The following is a 23,307-nucleotide window of genomic DNA, read 5'->3' on the forward strand; positions in this document are numbered from 1 at the left end:
TTTTTGGAATTAAGTAGGAGACAACACATGCATATATGGCACAACAGTGGACATTACCACAGCATGCAGGTTTCATTGATGGCAACAGGCCACCAATATGGGAGTATTTTAACATGGCACATGCATAGAACTAAATGTGAATATTTATAAACCAATAGGACATATGTCTCAACAAAAGTTTGGACTGTACACATACCATTGAGGTGTGCAATAAGATTATTGTAGCACATATGGTGGGGGTAAGAGAGAGAGGTCAATTAACAACTAATATATCCCTGTAGTTTCACAACTTTCTTAGTCACTGCAGTGATCTGTCCCTTACATGTATTATTACACTACCCACTGTCTTTACTTTGTACAATGGTATGTTTGTAGATTAGTATCTACATGGACTGTGTCTGACGTATAGTCTACACCTCTTACCTGTTATAACTTTTGAGGAAATCATTGTTAACACTACCTGACAAGTTCTACACATACTCCCAGGTTTCATGCTTGTAGACAAGTATATGAGTAAACTATGTTGTACCTACAGTCTACACCTCTTACCTGTTATAGCTGTGGGGAAAATCTTAGTTAACACTACTTGACAGATTCTACACATAGTCCCAGATTCCATGCTTGTAGACAAGTATATGAGTGAACTGTGTTGTAACTATATTCTACACCTCTTACCTGTTATAGCTGTGGAGAAATATTTGTTAACACTACCTGACAAATACTACACATACTCCCAGATTCCATGTTGATATTATACACATACCTAACAATCCATTATTGCACACACTCTGGTCAAGGCTTGACAGGATGCAGGTGTTATGTGACATATTTTAGAATAGCTGTCATACACTTTGGCTGAGATGCTACAATGACAGGTTTGTTTTCATACATGTTCTCTTTTTATGTTCAGGTCTGACTATCCATTATATGTCAGTATAAGCTGCCTACATTTCTTGGAACATCACACTGATTTGTCAGGGGAACAGGTTACCGGGCAGCAGATTTGGGCCATTTATCTGGACATGCTGGACAGATCAGAACAGTTGAGGGATATGACTATGCATACAGCTTACTACCTGAACATTCTGCCACAGTCTGTACAGTTGGTTATGATTATGCTTACAGCGTACTATCTGAACATTCTAGAAAAGTCTGTACAGTTGTTGGGTCTAATTATGCATACAGCTTTCTATCTGATCATTCCCACAAACTCTGTACAGTTGTGGGGTATGATTATGCATACAACTTACTACCACTCCGGGGATTCAAACCCCTGCTGTATGTGGTAAAAATATTACAGTTGACATCACAGTACACTGTGCTATCAGGGAATTGGTGTGAAGCATTCCAATGGTTTCTGTCTAAGCCTCCCTCAGTTGTTCTATATGACTGACCTCTTGGGACTTCCAACATTGTTATACTGTACGTCCTACACATTTTAACTGCATTCAACAGTGTGGGTAACACTGCTTAATACAACAGTACTGTTTATAGAATGCAACACTACAACAACATATGAAAGCAGAATGTACACAAGCACTCCAGGGGTTATACATTTATTCATAAGATATTATAGCTTTATTTCCGCACAACCTATATGACAGTCTTCCTGCCATATTGTCTGGTTTATTCAGTACATCCCATACACAATACATTTTATACTGGTACAACACTTTCTAGAACTGTTATATTTATTTCTTATGACAGTACATGCAAGATTATTACTAACCTGCCTTGTGATACAGCCTTTGCAGCCTAGCAGCATGGGCTTGCTGGTTCGTAGCCCGCTCATCTGCAGCTGTCAGAGAAATACAGTGATATTTAGCCATTACCTATCCATAGTATACACAAGCTAGGCAATCATTATCTATGTAGTAGAATAGGTACTTTGTGCTGGGGCATCAGCCATCTGCCTTGATTCTTCAATCCACTGCTCCAAGAGATCACCCCTCCACTGCTTCAGGTCAGCATGGTGATGCCTAACCTGCTCACCAGTCTGGGGGATACCAGTGGCACTGGTGAGGTCACGGGCAAGACTGTGCCAGGCTATCACTTTATACTGAAAGCCCTGGTACTGGCCCTGCAGTAGACTCTCCTCATGGTGTTTTACCAGGAGCCATACCATACATCTGGACTTCTGGGTGCCCCAGTGCTGTGTTCTAAATTGAGTGCCTTCCCCAACTCCAGCCATTCTGCCTATAGTAGGGAGCTGCAACCAGTTATGGGAATTATTGGTGCCCGTGGAGTTTAAGTATGCCTGATTTTCTGCACTTTCCTGTGATTGAACAGTTTTGAAAAGGCTAAGCTATGGGCACACCTGCTTACCTAATGTTGGCATTGCTTAAAGGGGCATACCACTGGGCAGATTGAGTTAGCCAGCCTACACATTGCTTACACCATGTAAGCTGACCTGTGCAATGCTTAATGTTGCTTAATATTTAATTAGCATTATATTTTCCTTTTGACATTGATTTATTATTTGTTACATGTTATATCTGTGTCTGGTATCTGTGATTCATGTGTACATACACTGTATGGGATCCTGGGGATTTCAACACTTTATTACAATAACACCTCACATCTGGCCTTACTGCAGTACTCCAGCTCACATATTTATGTTATGTAGCAGGTTATACAATATCACACTGTGCATAGATTAATTTCACATGTTCAGTTTGATATTCCTATGGTGAGGATTTGTTTGTTGAAACCTCAATCGTATGTACTGCTGTGATGGCTTCGTGGTTGACTACTGTGAGTGTAATGTACAGTGTCCTGAGTTCGAGCCTTGCAGAGGCTGTTTATTTTTTTGCTGGGCAGAACATGGTCCGTTGGATACAGAGTGATTAAGGCACTTTAAAGCAGTTGTAAGCGGGTGTTTGTGGGTTTGCGTGGAGCTAAGCACTGCTAACTTCCGGTTACAGTTTCTTATACTCAGTTAGCTTCCACATTGCTTAATCTGTGTAGTCAGTGCTTACCCTTGTGAAAACGCACATAAACACGCTTACTAGTGCTTACATATGCTTACTTCTGCTTAGTTGTGCTTCAACCTGTTTACTAGTACCTTATTCATTATGACACTGATACTTCACATGTGCATTTCCTGCAGTACTCTAGTTCATAAATATGTGTTATTTAGTGGGTTTTGCAACAAAAATATTGGTTATAATGTGCTTTGCCATGTAAAATAGACTGTGTTGCAGTGGGACTCGAACCGGGAATGCCTGCTCATTAGGCAGATGCTCTGCCCACTACACTATTGCTGTGCTGCTTTATTTGCATCTATCTTCTTTGTTATCCTCTTCAGCCTTTTCAGCTGCTTTAACCGTAGCTAAGCTATGGGCACACCCGCGCACCTACAGTTAGCTGTACTCGGATTTATAAAAATAAATAAAAGGGTTTCTTCATTTACTTTTTATGTACTGTTAGTGTTGTACACATGGGGAACTGTTAGTGGGGATATGTGGGCACCTATGAGCGATCTCACTCATTTCTTGCCACTTTCTGCTGTTCTACATTGCAGGGGCGTGTTTATTCTGAAAACTGTGCTCTCAGTCATGCCCCCTGCACTCGTATATGCTCCATGTATGGGTTATTGGTCACATTAAAGGTGGGAAAAGTTTAGAAATGATTTATTGTGGTCTAATTTTTTATATCACAAATGTCTGGCATTTTAACAGGGGGGTGCACACTTTTTATATCCACTGTACATTATTCCAGTTGCAGTCTTACCAGTTTTTTTTTCCAACTGAAAAATTATCTTTGAATATCTGGAGTCTATGCTAGCATTGCTCTTTGGCTTCCAGCACTGCAGATACTGTACAGTGAAAATGTTCCCATTTCAGAAAGTTCAGACTTTTGCCACTGACTAAATTATGTAGTTCACAAAGAATAACATTCCTAGCACAGTTAACAAAGAAATTGTTCTGTAACTTTAGCATTAGTATTTAAGGTTCCTTCCATCTAATAGAATATACAAGTTGTAAAGCCAGGTTTAGTAAGTATGCCAATGTTATTAGTTGTAGAAGGATGTCTGTTTTGGAGAAAAACAATATTCTTAGTTTCTCTGAAAATAATATTCTTACAATCATTTTTCTCCTGAATGTATTTTCTTTTAATGATGCTTAGTCTTTAATCATATCACAACAAATCTCTCAGGCTTCTGTAATTATGTCATTTTTTTAACTTATAGTAGTTTTGATCCACCCTTTGTCTAAAGGAATGCATTTGTTCATGCCCTATATTACTTTCAAAGCCTCTGAAGACCCAGTCTAACACATAGTTCTGCTGTCTTTGTATATTCTGTTTCTTATTGCTATTACCATGCATAAGCAAACAAACAAAAACTTAATCATGTATTTACATTTCAGGGTGTGGCTGCAACTACTTGGGATCCCACTCTAACCAACCCTGTGACAAAGAAACTGGTCAATGTTTCTGTTATCCCAATGTGTTTGGCCAGAACTGTGACCAGTGTGCAACAGGTTACTGGAATTTGGCAAGTGGGCGTGGCTGCCAGAAATGCAACTGTAACCCATTTAATTCTTTCAACACTCAGTGCAACCAGGTATGGAATATATTATGTTTCAGGACAAAGATGGCAAAATTAAATGCAGTAGTTAAAACTAATATCTGCCTAAGAAATGCCGTTTCAAAAAAATCAGCTTTTTTTGTTTGTGTGTGTGCACGTGTGTGTGCGTGTGTGTGTGTGTGTGTGTGTGTGTGTGTGTGTGTGTGTGTGTGTATATATACTAGGTATATATATACAGATATAGATATAGATATAGATATAGATATGGGTGTACTTCAAAATATTGAAATACACCAATATTGAACTGCTAAACATTGATCCCACAAGATTGAAAGCCAGAATAATAATAATAAAAAAAAAAAAACTCAAATTTTATTGAAGTGAGAGCAAGCACTCTTGCACCCATATGTGGAGGGTTGCACCCCCATATCACCTGTTAATTATATATGCCATCTCTGAGGTTGCTCTACCACTGGAAAAGGGTAAATTCCCTGATCCTCCCTGTTCACAATCTTGCATGGACTTAACACTTGCAGAAGGGATCAAATGAGTTTCAATCACTTTTGCCGGCACAGAAAATGGTTAACATTATGAACATTTGATTATATGGATGTTTTCCACACACACACACACACACACACAAAAACATATATATATATATATATATATATATATATTTATATATATATATATATATATATATATATATATATATGGTTCCCCTTCAGAAGGTCGAATGGCTGAAATCTCAAAATTCATATGGCCGAAGCCATATGCTTAAATTTCAGAAGCTTGATCTTCTGAAAGGAAAAAAAAACAACATAACACTAAACAGTGTTTCGGTAGGGGGCAAGCCCCCCTGCACCCCCCACACCCCCGTTACTTATTTATACCAACTCCGAGATCGCACTACAGTGCAGAAAGAGAAATCTCCCGTTCTGAGCTGTATGCCGATCCTCATTCAGAAGGTCAAGCTTCTGAAATTACAAGCATATGGTCTCGACCATATGACTTTCGAGATTTCAGTCATTTGACCTTCTAAAGTGGAACTATATATATATGTATATAGATATATATATATATATATATATATATATATATCTATATGTATACACACACCCACTCCAGGTCTAAAACACCTGTACCTCCAAGTATTTAGAACACTCCAAAGTATCATAACCTTTGATTGGATATATAACAATTATCTTCTGCATTTTTCAACTTATAGCTCCAAGAATCACAGCTACAGTCCTCACAATTTCCACAAGAGCCTCCACTACAGCCTTTATATAGATAGCCATCAACAAACTGTCTAGCCATGTGTTACCAAGTATAATTAAGCTTCCAGTCATTTCTGGACAAAGTGCAACTGGACATGTACTGTAGAGGCATGTGCAGACAGCATGACCTTGAGAAGCACTCTAGGATTCCAATCACTTGTCTAATCTTTTGGGGGATACTGGTTTATAAAGACAACCATAATGCACAATGGATTCTTACTAAAAAGGTACATTTGGAGTGCCTGGATGGGATGGGAGAAAAGTACCATTTTTTGTCTCTGCAGCTCTGGATGTGTACAATTTGCTGTAGCAACAATACAGACTGAATACATTACATCCTAATGGATGGTCACACATGCATGCAGGTATAGATGGCAGTATGCATGCAATGATTTACCCGTGTGATGAACTTGTCATCACTAATACCACTCAAGAGTTATGTGAGTGAGTAGGTATGCAGTATTTAGTATCACTTTCTTCTAATCTGCCATGCTTAATGCTGCAGTATGTGAACAGATCACAAAACTGGGTGTTTATGTCCAGTTCATTTATAAATGTATGTAATAAACAGTAAACAGCAGGTCTTTATTTGACCAAACATACTGAAAGGTCAGTTCACACTGGGAGGTTTACTAGTTTTTAAAGTGACCTTGGAGAAACATTGCTTGAGAGAAATAGGCCTGTCTGGGAACACATTAACCCATACCCTGTCTTGAGAGCATATCTGCATTGGCATTGCTGACCCCTTCCACTGAGGTGTCAGTCCGAGCCTCACTTAGGATATCAGTCACTATAACTCCTCCTGCCATCCACTGCAAATACTCAGCACAACAGCCTCCCAACCATGGTAAGGCTTCATCATTTTAACATGGTACAGTTTGTGACCATGTCTCCTGCCTTGCAGGTTTATTATGTAGTTAACATCACTGACCTTCCTTACCACTTTGAAGGGTCCTTCCTAATCTGCCTGCAGCTTATTGTGTTTGGCATAGATATGCACCATAACCTGCTGCCACACAGCATACTGACAGGCTCAAGCATTCCTGCCATACCAAACCTTTTTCTGCTGTTGGGCTCCTGGCAGGTTCTCCTGGGCCAAGCCCATCAGCTCCCTAAGCCTTGTCCTGAGGTTTAGGACATATGCCACAACAGACACCTTGTCAGATTCACACTCAACCTCCCACTCATCATGAATCAAATCCAAGGGCTCCCTCACCCTATGCCCATACAGCAACTCAAAGGGTGAAACAAACTGTGGATTCCTGGGGTACATCTCTGTATGCAAACAGCAGATGTGGCAAATATTTGTCCCACTCTCTCTTAAACTCATCAGCAAATGCCCTTAGCATAGTCTTCAGTGTAGAGTTTAACCTCTCCACAAGACCATTATTCTGGAGATGGTAGGGGGTGTCGTCAGGTGCTTCACCCCACAGTGCTCTCACAAACAAGCCAGCAGGTCTGACATGAAATTGGCACTTCTGTCAGTCAGTATTTCTCTTGGGAAACCTACCCTGCTGAAAATATCTAACAAAGCATTTGCCACCTTCTCTGTCTCGATTGAGGACAAAGCCACTGCCTTAGGGCATCTAGTAGCATAATGTATTACCACAATGATATATTTCTTCCCTGTGGAACTTGCGGTACTCAGAGGCCCCACAATATCCCCATCTACCCTCTGAATTGGCTCCTCAATCACAGGTAAAAGCATCACAGGAGCTTTGACCTTATCTCCTGCCTTGTCTACTTTTTGACACTGCTGTCAGGTTCTGCAGTACTCTGTTATGTCCCTTGCAATCCCAGGCAAATAAACATTCTGCATAATATGTCTCTTGGTACACTTTATGCCCGTACGATCACCAAAAGGAATGTCATGGGCTATGGCTAGAAGTGCTAGACAGTAGGCTGTGGGCACTACCAACTGCTGTATTTCCTCACCCTGTAGCACTCCATCAGGGGTCTACTCTCTATACAGTAACCCTTTGTTCCAGTATACAGACTCCCCTTTTCCTTGAGAATCAGGTACCTCCTTAACAACCTCCCTCAATCCTCCTAATGTAGGGTCCATGAGCTGAGCCTGTCTCAACTTTACCTTTGTGACTCTTCCCAGCTACCCTTCGACAGGAAGTATGGTAACTTCTGACAGCGGTGCCTCGCTGTCAGCCTGGGTACTACTACTCACCTCTGCACTTGCAGTCACCCTGTCCAAGGGAACATCAGTACCTATCAGCAGCTGTGGCTTACCTTCAAGCTGACTGTTACAGGGTAGCTCCCTCCCTGAAATAGCCACATCACCAACCCTGGCTTCAGGTGTGAGGTCTGTCTGGGTCTCCCCCAGACTACCAGATCTACTTGCCTGTCTCTGACTGCATGTAACTGCATGCACACAAGGTACTGTATTATCAAAATCATTCCCTGTCAAGACATCTGCAGGGATATCCTCAAACACACCTACTTGCTTGCTTCCTTTTCCACTCTCCCAGTCAAGGTGAACCCAGGCCAAATGTATTTGGAATGGGGTCCCTCCTAAAGCTCTGATGGGAATGGACTGCCCAAGCAAGTACTCCTTATCTTTAACCACTGCAGGCTTCAAAATGGTTATGTCAGAGGCTGTGTCTATCTTGGCAGTGTCCTGTTTTCCACCCACTAAGATAGGATAAAACTCTGGTGATAGCTTGGTACCTCTGTTGTCTCCAAACAACTTACTATTGGCATACTGTTATTCCCACTTGCTGGATCCCCCACCTTGCGTCAGAGGACATTTGTATGCTACATGGCCCATCTGGTTACATTTAAAACATCTAAACCTTGGTTCTGGCTGTGTACCTGAACTAGTGGCTTCCCCTGTTATTGGTGGACTCTGTTAGGGTGGTTTAGGTTGCTCACCATGTGTTCCTTTATATACATGTGCAGCACTGGGTATCACCTTTTTATGCACTGGTGCCCTGATTGCTAAGTAGAGATTCCCTTTTCTTCCCAACTCATCTGCAGAGTTACACTCCTGGTCTGCCAGCTAGATTTTCATGTCCTTAGGCAAAGTACTAAGGGCTTGTTCCCTCACCAAAACATCTGTCAGCCTTTCAAAAAGTGGTGACCTGACACCAACTCACCCACCTACGGAACCTTTTTATGTAAGCTTCAGGTGTTAACTTGTAACATTCAAATAAGCATTGTTTAAACTTGTTATAATTTGAACCATCAGTATCAGACAATTTAGAAACAATGGTTACAGCTTTACCATGGAATAAGGGAGTCTGGAACTGTACCCAGAGTCCTTGGTCAACATCATATTGTCTACATACTTTTTCAAATATATGAATACAATTATCAAAATTATCGCCTTCCGTATACTGTGGAAGAACCTTACTGACCTTTTGTGCTTTTGGGGTTTGGTTATTCCCTTCCCCATCACCTCCATATTCCCATTGAAAAGTCAGCATGTTCCTCTAATGTTGATGCTGGTTCTCATTTTCTTCAGCCTCCAAATGCCACAGTCTCTCATTTTCCTCAACCCCCAAACACCACAGTCCCTCTGACAATTCTAATTCTATATGTTTTGCCTCCAATTCAAGTCTCTTTAATTCCAGACAGGTTTTTAAATCTTCTAAGGAAAAGGTGAGCTGCCCTATTTCTGAGGGCTGCACATCCCCATTGCCAGACTGGTTTCCTCCTGGTTGCTGTTCTGGGATGCAGCTGCAATTAAGGCTGAAATCATTTTCTCTTTAGTCAGCTTGGCATGCACCAGTCCTTTGGATTTGTACAGCTTGGTCAACTAGTTCACTGTCAGCTTGCCATAATCCTCTGCTGGCATCTTTGCCTGCTTTCCTTGACTAAAATAAGCTAAAAAAATAAATAAAACTGTTGTGAAAAATGAAACTCTATATGTTTACCTTGTGGCTATTGAGAATATACACACCATTCGTGACAACTGCTTACAGGCTACAGAAGTTTAATTAACATCCACACCGTTGCTCACTAGTATATGATGTCCCTCCTCTGGGTCAGTGATCGAGGAGCCTTAGTCTTCACCACTGACACCGGTGGGGAATGTTCACTGAGAAAAAAATAGACACACACAGTATTTTCAAATGCAGCTCTCTGCACCAAGTGCAATTTCCCTTAAGATCACACAGGGAATGCACACTCCATTCGTGGGGCTGGGTTTTATCTCCAGGCCCCAAATAAGACTCCCCATTGACACAGCTATAGAGTTGAGTCCTTAGCTGGGTGTTCCAAGCCAAGTCCTCTACCATCCTCTTTGTGAAATTATTGCTCTTATTGCCCTGTTTGAAGTAGCTGACACACACACACACACACACACACACACACACACACACACACACACACACACACACACACACACACACACACACACACACACACACACACACACATACACACACACACACACACACACACACACACACACACACACACACACACACACACACACACACACACACACACACCTAGGAAAGGCTGGCACAGCTTACCTGCTTTGCCACCTCCACCCAGACTATAAGGTAGGTACACTGCCATCAGAACAACCAAAGCTAGCTACTCTAAGGCTCGTACCAGGGTACCCAATTGCTCTCAGTAAAATTAATACTTATCAAGTGGTAATGTTTGAACAAGCAGCAAGATTTTCAGGAACGTGGAGACAGTGCCACTAAATAAATGCAATTACTCTCAAAGGTTAAATATTTCCTAAAGGACCAGTTACAATGAAAGGTATAGATACATTTAGTAATAAATAATAAACTAGAAAACATGAACATACTGAATATCTATTTACAAAAACACCAGAGTTTCAGTCACAGGAAATATAGAAAAACAACACAGATTGAAAGACTCAGACAGACACACAAAAACAATATTTAGCTAACCTCACTATATTTTCTAACTGACTGAAGAATTACTGTTCCCTAAGTTACTTAGAAAAGCAAGGCAAGATGAAGGTGGATGTGTGTGTCTTGTCAGGTCCCAGAAAAGAGAATACATCTATCACATCTCCAGCTTGTATTCAAATACAATTTCAGTGCTAGATACAGAATAACATCACATCTGGTCACCTGACCCTGTGGTTCCCACACTACCCCCTCACTATAAACTGAGCTAGGATTTGGCATAGATGTGTCACAATGCACACATAGAACTTTAACTAAGTTTATTACAGCATCTTGAAACTGTAAAATAATTCCAACACTTCCACTCTTCTTACAGAAACTAAGAAGCCATACTCTGGCACCTTGGGGTACCAATTAGTTTGGCACTAAGGACACTAGAGTAAGATCCCAGCCCATGTTTTTCACAGACATTTCATTTCTGGCTGCATTCAGACCTGTGATATAAATTTTTTATGTCTTAAACCAAGTCATTCAATTTCAGGCTGTTTTTTTTAAGGTTAGCTGGGCTGAGCTTAACCCTTTCCCTTCCAGCAGTCTCTGTTAAAATATATAAAATATATAAAATATATATATTTAATCAGTTACAACAATACAGTCTGACATAGGTTCATAGGTTCATAGGTGTGTACTAGGCTAATGTCCCTGGAGCCTTTACAAGCCTAGACCAAAAAATTGCTCTTGCATTGTGCCACCCGATGTTAGTTCACAGTGCCTCTTCTATCTAGTAAGGCAACTGGAGTGATCCCTGGGGTGAACTTTCTGTTACCCATCCACTTGTTGAGATTCCTCTTGAAGAGGGCCAGCGAGGTGCTCTGCTTGACTTGAATGGGAAGCTTATTCCAAAGTATGGGCAGTCTCTGTGTGATGAGCCTATCCCTCTAGCATATTCTGTTGATTGTGGTAATGATGTTGTGATTTCTGGAGTGTGTGGCATGGGGCGATTGGGATTTCATTAGCTTTAGCATTTCAAGTAGGACTGGGCTGGACATGGCTTTGTAAGTCAAGTAGAGATCGCCTCTAAGTAGACAATAAGAGACTGAGAACAGCTGAAGTTTCTTGAGTCTGTTCATGTAAGACATGTAATTAAGGCCTAGGATCCTTTTTGTGAGGTACTTTTGTAGCCTCTCCAGCTGTCATGTCTGGTCAGGTACATGCTAAGCAGGGTATTATATTCAATGATTGGTCTAATGAGGGATGAGTAGAGAGGGATGATGACCTCTTTTTTCTTGGATGCGAAACCTTTGGTTATGAGATGTTCCATGTAGAAGGACTTTCTCACCACAGTGGCAATGTGGTGGTCGAAGCTGAGGCTGCTGTTGACCTGGGTGCCCAGATCTCTTATAGCACCTTCAGTGTTCAGTGGGCTCCCATTAATGTGGTAATTAGTGGGAACTGAGTTTTTTCCAAATGGAATGATAATGCGTTTTTTGGCATTAAGCTTAAGGCCATGGTTCCGACACCAGTCATTGGTCTCAGTGAGGCCCTTTTGTAGGATGTCTGCATCACTTAGGGAGTTAATAATGGCTCCTAGCTTGCAGTCATCAGTGAACTTGTTCAGCCAGAGTCCCTCTGTGTTGGCCTGGACTTCTGAGAAGTAGATGCCAAACAAGAGAGGGCCCAGGACCAAGCCCTGTGGGACTCCACTCATGACTGGCTGACAGTCTGACTTGGAGTCCACAACTTTCACTCAGTTTGCAGCCCACCTAGTGATAGAAGGATTGATGTCTTGTTTGGTGAGTTTATCAATGATACCCAAGTGGGGAATGGTATCAAAGGCCTAGGCCAGGTCGAGGTAAGCTGCATGCACTGAATTACCCTCATCCACAGGCTTGGTGACTGCCTCAAAGCAGTCAACCAGATTCAGCAGGCAGGATCTCCCCTTGACAAAGCCGAACTGCGTGGGGTCAAGAGTTTGGAGATTGCCTATAACTTTGTTAAGCAGGTCCATGATGATGATCTCCATGGCTTTACATACCAGACACATCAGGCTAATGGAGCTATAGTTCCCAGGGTCTGCAGTCACTCCCCCCCTTTATGGAAAGGGATGACTGAAGCAGTGTGCCATTTGTTAGGGACAAAGCCTGAGGTAAGGCTATGATTGAATAGGGCACACAGCTGTGGTGCCATTTTGTTTTGTAGCTCATCTAGAACACAACCAGGGATATTATCAGGTCCCATGGATGCTGTACTCTTGGCTTTGGACAATGCGGCTTTTACATGTGTTGCAGAAATGTTGGATACCATGCTTTCTTCTGGTATTGCAATAGGGCCTTTGGGTGGGGGGGGTAAGGTTGGCACTGAATCCGTTGGCAAGTATGTTGCCTATATCTGTTGGCTCAGTATAGGAGGTACCATTGTGCAACAACTCAAAGCAAATCTGGGTATTGCCTTCGAGGTTATGATATAGCTATAGAAGGCTTTGTGGTTGTTTTGGTGTTAGCCGCAAATCTGCCTTCATAGCTGGCTTTAGAGGATTTGATAAGGGATCTCAAATTTTTGTTGAGGGTGATAAGAGAGTTTTTCTAGTCATGTGACTTCACTTTTTTCTGCAACAGTTTCTTCCTTCTGTTGTACAGTTTATAGATGGCTGTGGACCACCATATTGGCTTCCTTTGTTTCAAGAAGAGTGTCTTGGTTCTATTTGGTATGGCACATTCCATGCATTTGTGTACATGCTCGTACAGTGCATCGGTGTATGATTTGGCAGTCATGCAGCTATTTTCCATTGGCGTGGGTTCTGAGAAGTTAGCCACCTCTGTTTTTAGGAGCCTAAAGTCAGCTTTGGAGAAGTTTTTCAGGGTGGTTACCTTTGCGGGGGGGGGGGGGTTAGGTGAGATGGAGATTTCCATGGTGATCAGTTTGTGGTCAGATTTAATCAGGGAGGAATTGACTATAGGTGTGGAGCATTGGTCTCTAATGTTGGTTATAACCAGGTCGAGGATGTTGCTTCCTCTAGTGGGTGTCAGAATGAGCTGGCCCAGGGCATTGGGACTGATGAATTCCAGGAAGTGTTGGGCTGGTACATTGGGACTTGAATAGCTTTCCCAGATGATTGAAGGGTAGTTGAAGTCACCCAGTATGAGAGTATTGGGTTGGACCTTGAAAGATTCCAGGGTGCTTAGGAATGTGGAGTGAGAGTCTAAGGACATGGTTGGGGTTCTGTAGCAGGCTATGACTTGTATTGCCATCTTAACCTGTGTTAGTTGTACCTGGAGTATCTTGGCTGCATTTTGCTATGGCTACCATTCTAGAGGTGTGCATGCCCTTTATGAATATGGAGACACCACCGTCTTTGGAGCTTCTGGATGTATTCTGGGGCCGAATGGTATGGAATGAGTTGTAGCCTGGGAGTGCAGGGGTGCTTTCTGTCTCTTTAAACTAGGTCTCAGTCACAGAAAAAATGTCGACATTCTACATTTTGAAGAGAGCTTCAAGTGAGTGCATCTTGAGGTTTAGACTTCTAGCATTGAGCAGCATGACCCTCAGACTGCATTTGTTTGAAGCTGTTATGGTGGAAGCTTGGTCTTTGAAACACTGCCTTAAAAAGGCACTATAGGGATGGCAAGAGCCTTAGCCAGTAGCCAGAATCCCAGGGGTGACAGATGCAGGCCATCTCTGGCAAAGCATCAAGGTCTGTCTATCATGACATCCCAGACAGACAGACACTGGATCCCCTTAGAATGACACCAGAAACGTAGCCAATTGTTGAAGTCAATCATTTTCTGCTTGTACTGTGGTATAATTCTAGGTGACTGTAGAATACTGCTCAGAGCTAGGGTCATACCTTACTGGGCCACATACTCTGAGAGTTCCATCACATCTCTTTTCATGTAGTCAAGGGAGGTACATCTCAGATCATTCACACACACATGGACAATGACTGAGTCATATTTGTATTTGTTGTGGAGTGACCTGAGTGCATGTGTTATCTAGCGGATCCTGGCATCTGATAGGCAACTGACTGTCACCTTCTCCTTGTTCAGCCTAGTGAGTGGGACATCAGTGTGCCTCACAATTAAGTCTCCTATGATTAGTACATTGGGCAGAGTGTTTTGCCTTAAGGGCTTAGGTTGCGGGGCACACTGTGGTGGTGAGCTATGTGTTCTGTGGTTGGTGTTGTGTTGTGGTGGTCAAGTATGTTTTTGTCTTGGGGGTCTCTGTTGTTTGGATACATTTTTATTGAGAGCCTCTGTGAAGGTGGGTGTAGAGTTTCTGTTTCTTTGTGTGAGTTGTGATGGTTGGTGTTTTGGAGGGTTGTGTGTTCCATGTAGTGTGTTGCAAGTGTTGACCTTCTCCTCTTGACCAGCTAGTCCGGTCTTGGCTGAAGAGTGCTCAGTTTCTAATTTAATTTGGTGATATAAGTGCATCTCTCACATGTATGAGTTTTGGGAGGTAAGAGGAGAGGGTTGTCTGTGTACATGAGACAGTTTCCACACTGACTTAGAATGCCCAAGTGCACCAGGTTAGCAGGTGAAAGTACAAGAAATTGCCCTACAGTTATAACAGGAGGGGTGCTCATAAGTAATAAGTACTGGTGCTGTTACTGCATAGGAAGAGCTAGCTTTGATAGCACCTAAGTATGCTACAATAAATGCTATAAAAGCCTATTGAAGTGCAAGTTGGTTAAGCTAATTGAAGTGCAAGAAGTAAAAGAACAAGCACGTTCTAAGGAAAAACTTAAAAGCAGACTTTCTGGCACCGGTAATAGTTTACCTTAGCTAAGCACCGCTGTGCATAGCTTGAACAAGTGCAAACCCACACAAGCATGAGCTTTTAAACCAGAAAGTTGAAAGGGATGGAAAAACTGCCCAAATGGCCAATAAACTACAATTTCTGGGTCAGAAAACAGTCCTCTTGTGATAGCTATCTGGTGCTTACCACTCCCACTTATAAGCTAGAAGGCTTCCTCCAACACAGAAAGTTCTGGAGGACTCAGAAAATTACAAACAGTCTTGGATGCAGCAAAATCTGTATCTGGACTAGACTAGTTACAGGAAAGGTGGGAAACACGCTTAGAACTTTTTTTTTACAGAAAAGCAGCTAAAAAGCAGTAAAAACATTTTAAATGCAGTGCAAGCTAGCACACTTGAGTGTGTAGCAATATTAAACCAAATACAGTTTGAATAAATGCAGTTAAATTAAAAAAAATATTAAAAACAAATACAGAAAGCAGTAAATTATGAAAAAATCAAAATGGAGGCACTTAGAATATCTTTCTCCTTCTTGTTGCTCTTGCAGACTACAGGACATTGAATCTGGATCCATGAAGCTTAAACAAGTGCAAACCTGTGCAAACACAGACTTTTAAACCAGAAAGTTGAAAGAGATGGAAAAACTGCCCTAACAGCCAATAAACTACAAATTTTGGGCCAGAAACCACGCCTCTTGTGGTAGATAGGCTACCCGGTGCTTACCACTCCCAGTGATAAGGTAAAAGGCTTACCTCCAACACAGAAAGGTTTGGGGGACTCAGAAACTTACAAACAGTACTGGATGCAGCAAAATCTGTATCTGGACTAGACTAGTTACAGAAAAGGTAGGAAACAAGCTTAGAACTTTTTTTTTTTTTTACAGAAAAGCAGCTACAACAGCAGTAAAAACACTTTAAATGCAGTGCAAGCAAACACACTTGAGTGTGTAACAATATTAAAATAAATACAGTTTAAATAAATGCAGTTAAATTAAAAAATGACTAAAACAAGTGCAGAAAGCAGTAAATTAAGAAAAAAATATACAATATGCAAAAATAAACATACATACATGTATATTTCTCCTGTTGGACAGAAAAGAAATATACATACATTCATATTTCTTTTCTGTCCAACAGGACCCACTGCTTATACATTTTAACACAAGCAACTTTCCAAATACATTTTTAACACAAGCATCTGTAGAAATCAGTTTGATATTCAAATGACATATAATTCTTTACAAAACTCCATCTAGCTAGGCTGGCATATGTTACACATGTACTTCCCTACTCCCCCTAGCACAGCTGGCACTACCTCATATCATCACACTAGTTAGCTGGACTCATTAAGCTCTAATGGATATTTAAGTCTGGTACTGTGACTTAATAAGTTAACACAATGACCTATAAATGACCTATAGACTTTTGACTGGACATTTGCACACTCCTTGAAAAGACCAAAGCTTCTGGATCATTTCTGAAAGCATGCAGTTGTGTCTGATATGTCTAACCCTAAAAACAAAGATTAAAATGTAAAATATGCAAAGTAAAAGAGTATTAATGTACTGTTTATACATGTCATATTGTATGTTGTACCAGCATTGCACTGGAAGGGTCTCTTCTGTTTAGCTTTCCCAGTGGGTCCAGTACCTGTCACTTCCTGTACCTCATTTAAATGCCTGTTCCAGTGGCCATACGCATGTGTACGTGCACGTGCACATACATGCACTGACACACTCAGATATGCATATAAGCATATTCATATTGTCAGACAAATGTAATCATTAACGACAATGCATTATTTGATACACATTCTTTATTTAGCTCACAGGTCAATGTTTCTGCAAGCCTGGATTTGGAGGACAGACATGTACCGGATCTGGCTGCCCTGAAAGAACCTTTGGAGACCTAACGACAGGATGTCGATGTATGTATTCATTTAAAGTATAATTTACTAAACTGTGCTGAAATTTAGACAGTTGAAACTGAGATTTACATTAGGAATTGCCATCCAAAGCCTCTGTTGTGCCACCAAAGATTGGTTCTTTTTTTTTCCAGAAATTGACTTTTGGGATGAAGCAACAAGAGACATGTTGTGGACACCATTTGGCAGTGAAAGACTGACTGACAAGATACTTTAGCTGCCTAAGTCTGCCCACTCCTCCCAACAAACCATGAGGCAGTACAGCAGTTCACTAAAATGAAACATATAAGAATAGAAATAAATATTAATAGTACTTGTCATGAGCGGACAGATGATCCACTGTGGCAACCCCTCACCGGGAAAAAGCCAAAAGAAGAAGAAGAAGTGCTTGTTACGTACGTCATACATATATATCTATATCTATCTAGCTATATATCTATATATCTAGCTCTATATCTATATCTATCTATCTATCTATATATATGGGTCTATATTATAATAGCGAAACTTCCTTTAAGCAACCATGAAAACACCATCACGTATTGTGCGAACCACGAATATGCCGAATGTACTAAACCACAAAATACAAAAAGTCGAATCCCCATAGTCAGCCAACTCCACCTCCCAACTACATAATGCCAACCCAAACAAAATAAATAAACCACATACATGCACTAACCAAAACCCTACTTTTAACCCTAAAGTAAAGCACCAAAACCCTATGTCTAACCCTACACTAAACCTTACATACTTTACTATCTATGCACTTACCTTAACCCACACCCTAACCCTAAGGTCCATAACTATCGCACACTTACCCTACAGCGATATACCAAAACAAAACAAATAATCCACACACATACATTTAACAAAATCCTAATTCTAACCCTGCATTAACCCTTACATACATTACCTATCTATGCACTTACCTTAACCCGCACCCTAACCCTAAGGTCCATAACTATTGCACACTTACCTTACGGAGCTGTACCACAGATGGGTCAATCATGACACTTCAACTTTTTGGATTTCGCAGTTTAGTACGTTCGACATAACACAATACGTTTGGTGTTTTCGCGTTCACTTAAAAGGATTTTCGGTATTATAATATAGAGTATATATATATATATATATATATATATATATATATATATATATATATATATATATATATATATATATATATATATATATATATATATAGTGTTTATTCTTGCTTGTCTGACTTCCATGTCAAACCAGACACAAGACAAAGCAAGAGATCACAAACCATAAATAAAAATTGATAAATTAAAAATAAATAGATAAGCATATTTATGACTTAATACATTTCTACAGTGATTATTTCCACACTTATTGTCCTGTTAGTTTTTCGGTTACATTTATTTCAACCAGTGTCCTTTTGTAAGCTTATTTCTGCTCATATTTTATTTCTTTTTATTTTATTTCTGGTGACTATACCTTTAGAAACTTTATATCTTGTTTTGATTGTTTCTATGACTTCATCTTGACCAGGGTGCTAGCCTCGTTCTGTTCACCCTCGCTACGCTCGGGCTCACTTCGCTTCCCTACCCCACCCCCATTACAATTACCTTTATACCTAACTATCCCTCCCCTTCCTGTCCCACTAGCCACTACAATTCCACTTCTTGCCTATTGCCACAACCACCTTACTAATCTGTCAATCTTGTCAACACCACTTCTTCTATACCACTGTCTCTACCTACTCTATCTGACCATATTTTATACTCCTTATTCTCTCTATCTCCACCTCTTACCACTCCAATCTCTCTGACTCACTCCTATGTTCACCAACTTCTCACTCATACAACATATATCCAACTACTTCATATTTTACTATCTCCCCTAATCTCTTTACTACCTCTACCTCAAGTCTATATAAACTATCCATAATACAGGTTTTTAAACCTTCCCACAAAGCTAATTTAAAACTATACAAACTCCATCTAGCATGTACTACACACTCTCTCCTCACTAAAAACCTACTTTGTTTTGGAGATATCCATCCCAACCCTGGCCCCTCTTCTCTCCCCAAAACTACCTCTACACTGCCCCCATCTTACGTCTCACCAACATCAGTCACAGCAATCATCTCCATCCAAACACTTAACTATTTACTCATTGAATATTCAGAGTCTAGCAAATAAAGTCACTGAGCTGCACTCATGGATAGCTCTCAATACCCCTCACATCCTCTCCCTATCTGAAACCTGGCTCAAGCCACAAGTCTCAAATAGTGAAATACTCCCACCAGGTTAAAATATCTTCAGATCTGATTGACCTGTAAAAAAAGGTGGTGGCGTGGCCATCCTTCACTCAAACAACCTTAACCTCTCACCATACCCTTCCCCAGTTCCTGACTTCCTCCCAGCTGAAATCATCATCCTTAACTGCCATCTGAATCCCCACAAAAAACTTGCAGTTGCCTCTATCTACCTTCCTCCTGGTAACTATCTGCCCATACTTGAAAATATCCTATCCTGGTTCTTCCACAACATACCATATGAGACACTTATCCTTGGTGATGTCAACATTGATTGGTCCAAACTCACAACTGGCTCCCCCCAACTCAGTATCCACCTACACGGCTTCCACCAATGTATAATATCTTCCACTCGCTTCCATAAAAATTCCACTTCCAGCTTCATCATAGACTGGATCCTTACCAATTACCCCCACCAATACCACAATCCCACCACCTTACCTGACTCCCTCAGTGCTCATCTGCCTACCACCATCTTAAGACACTACTCCCATATTCCTAAACCCCACCTTATCAAAGACTGTTGAAAACTATCAACTTTCAATTCATCCCAATTTAACTCCATTCTCCACAACATAGATTGGTACATCCTAAAACACCTCCCCCTAAACGATGCTGTAAGCACTTTCAATAGCATCTTCATGAATACTCTAAACTCATTAGCTCCCTCTAGGAAGATCAGAGTAAAATCAAACCATGCTCCCCGGCTCTCCAAAGAGACTAAGCCCCTTATGAAACAAAGAGATTGTGCTTGGAAAACCTGGACTAAAACTAAACAACCACCTTTTCTTCAAAAATACAGGCAACTGAGGAACCTTGCAAAAAAACATACAACTAATGGCAAAAAGTTATACTATAGCTCTGCTCAGCTTAACAACAAATCCAATCCTCGAAAATTTTGGTCAACTCTCAACAACATCCTCTATCCTGGAAAGCCCTCTAATCCCTCCCATACCCTAACTCTTCCTCTCAGGAAACAGCTACCTTCCTGAATAAACACTTTATCTCTTCCATCCAAAATCTGGTAACTTCTAAGCCAAACTCTACTTTGACACCCACCCCTCCAAGTCCCACTAACACAACTTTGTTTTCTTTTGAGCCAGTTCCATTACTTACATCAAATCTCTACTACTCAAGCTAAAACCTTGCTCTCCTTCCACTGACAATCTATCTCCTACATTCCTCAAACTTGCTGCTGACTCAATTGCCTATCCTATATCTATACTAATCAATTTTTCTATTCTGGAATCAGCTGTCCCCACCCTTTGGAATTCTTTCTTCACTATCCCTCTTCATAAAGGTGGAAACTCCAGTGACCCCTCAAACTACCGACCCATTGCCATTCTATCCCCCCTCTCCAAGATATTAGAAAAATGTATTCACTCACAGCTTCTCAATCACCTCCTTACACACCACTTACTTACCCCTACCCAACATGGATTTCGTCCTCACCACTGCCCTCCTCTCCTTCACTCATATCATTGTTGAGGCCCTAGACAACAATACACTTAGTTCCTGTCTTTTCCTAGATCTCTCCAAAGCCTTTGATACTGTCTCTCATCCTCTACTACTATCCAAACTCACAAATCTCCACCTATCCCCCTCCGCACTTGCCTGGTTTAATAGTTACCTATCTGTCAGGGAAAAATCTGTCAAATGGCTCTCATCCTCCTCACCTTTCCTTCCCATCTCCACTGGTGTTCCCCAAGGCTCCATCTTGGGACCCCTTTTGTTTAACATCTTCACCAATGATGTTTACACCTCATGCAAAGAATCTTCCCTTATTCAGTATGCCGACAACTCCACACTTATATCCATCTCAAATAACATTCCTGAACTACACTCTCTGACCCAACAGGCCCTACTATCCACTGAACAATGGCTCTCTCACAACCTATTGATCCTAAATCCCAAAAAGACCAAACTCCTACTTTTCCTTCCCCGTTCTCTTTCTCATCACAAAACCTCCTTTTTTATTACATTTTCTAACAATACAACTATCCAACCTGATACCCACAAAAAACTCCTAGGGATCATTATCGATGATGAACTAAAGTTCAACCTACACATACTCCAATGTATAAATAAAAACCAAAAACTAGGTCTGCTATAGCGGAACAAAAAATTCCTAACTCCTGAATCTAGACTTACCCTGGGCCAGGCACTCCTCCTCCCCTCCCTCTTATACGCTGCCCCAGTTCTTAGCAATTTCCAGGCCTCCACTCTAAACAAACTCCAACAGACTTACCATAAAATAGCCAGATTCATTACTAACTCCCCATACAACTCACACCACTGCATTTCTTTAAACTCTCTTCAATGGCTTGAACTTCCCCAATTTCTGCTAGCTTATCAGTTTCATATGCTACACTCTATTCTTTATAAACCCTCCTTCTGTCCATATCTATCTTCCTTAGTCTCCATCTACATCCCATCCCGGACTTTCTGTACTTCTAACCAACAATTACTTGATATCTACCACCCAAAAAGGTCAGTAGGCAAACTACTCTACAAACACTCCCTTGCCCATGCTTGGAACAAACTCCCCCTTGATTTACGTTCAGTCTCCCACTTTCTCAATTCCAGAACCTGCCCTTGCCATGACCCTACCTAGTCTTCCTTCCCTTTATGTACCCTCAAAAGGACCATACTTAGTACCTCATTACACCTCTCTCTCCAATGTGTCTACTATGTATTTGCATAATTTTATATAAACAAAATATTTTTATTGTTGATCTATTGAACTATATCAATGTAAAATTGTTCCTTAGCTTCTTTTTAATGCAACTTTAACTTTATGCATGTAACCCAACATATGTGAATCTTTTTGCTATAACTGCTATTATACCAATATTGTTTAAAATGTATTACTGGAGCTTTTCTCCTCGGGTCTCCACTGAAAATGGGCCACAAGCCCAGTTGGACAAACCCGGTTAACAAATGTCAATAAATAAATAAAAAAAATAAAATAACTTTACATTTTTTATTGTTCTTTTCTAATGTTTTGTACTTTGAATGCTGTTAGCATAATGTATATATGATGTCTGAGAATGTATATGCCATTATTTCCTGAGTGAGATTCCAGTGGATGTTTTGATAGGAAACAATTGTGATAATGTGGTTCCTTTTGTAAGGGGTTATTCCCAAGCAGATGTGGAGGCAAGCAGGCACAGTAGGCAGCAGGAGATGACCCCACCAGGGCCCACACTTCCAACCAAGGCTGGTGATGTGGGTATTTTGAAGGGGGGGGGGTAGTAAGGAGCAGTGAACCTGAATCTGAGCCACATCTATCAAAAGATACTGGGCTTCCCTTGGAAGGGCTACTTAAAATGGAGAATTAGGTGGTAGTAGCACCCTGAATTTTATGCACCACTATTAGAAGATATCAGAGTTACTTTGCAAGGGAAGCTGGGCAGGATCACAAAGAAAGAACTGAGACAGGCTGTACAATTACACCCTTCTTGAGGGTGGTAGTTAAGTTGGCTTCTAATCCTGAAGGCAGCAGATATATAGGCCATACCTGCATGCCTGTGTTTAGCAAGCACTTTTATTATTCACTTCCACCACTTTATATTCAGTGATGGGGTCTATATCACGTTGTCGAACTCTTAAAAAGTTTGAACGTCATATAGTCGACACCATATGATCGAACTTTTAAAAGTTTGAACGTTTCAACGGAGATCTCTGTACAGTG

At 40.9% G+C, this 23,307-nt stretch overlaps 1 protein-coding gene across 1 annotated transcript in view; it reads left to right on the forward strand.

Moving 5' to 3' along the window:
* LAMB3 (laminin subunit beta 3) overlaps nt 1–23,307 on the forward strand; it is a 366,988-nt gene that overhangs the window by 225,761 nt on the left and 117,920 nt on the right. The window contains exons 12-13 of the mRNA XM_044077133.1: nt 4,371–4,567; nt 17,230–17,332. Coding sequence (XP_043933068.1) covers nt 4,371–4,567; nt 17,230–17,332 — 300 coding nt within the window. The remainder of the gene's footprint in view (nt 1–4,370; nt 4,568–17,229; nt 17,333–23,307) is intronic.

This window comes from Protopterus annectens, chromosome 7.part0 (assembly GCF_019279795.1).
Source record: "Protopterus annectens isolate FY-2018-M chromosome 7.part0, PAN1.0, whole genome shotgun sequence".
NCBI classification, from domain to species: domain Eukaryota; kingdom Metazoa; phylum Chordata; order Ceratodontiformes; family Protopteridae; genus Protopterus; species Protopterus annectens.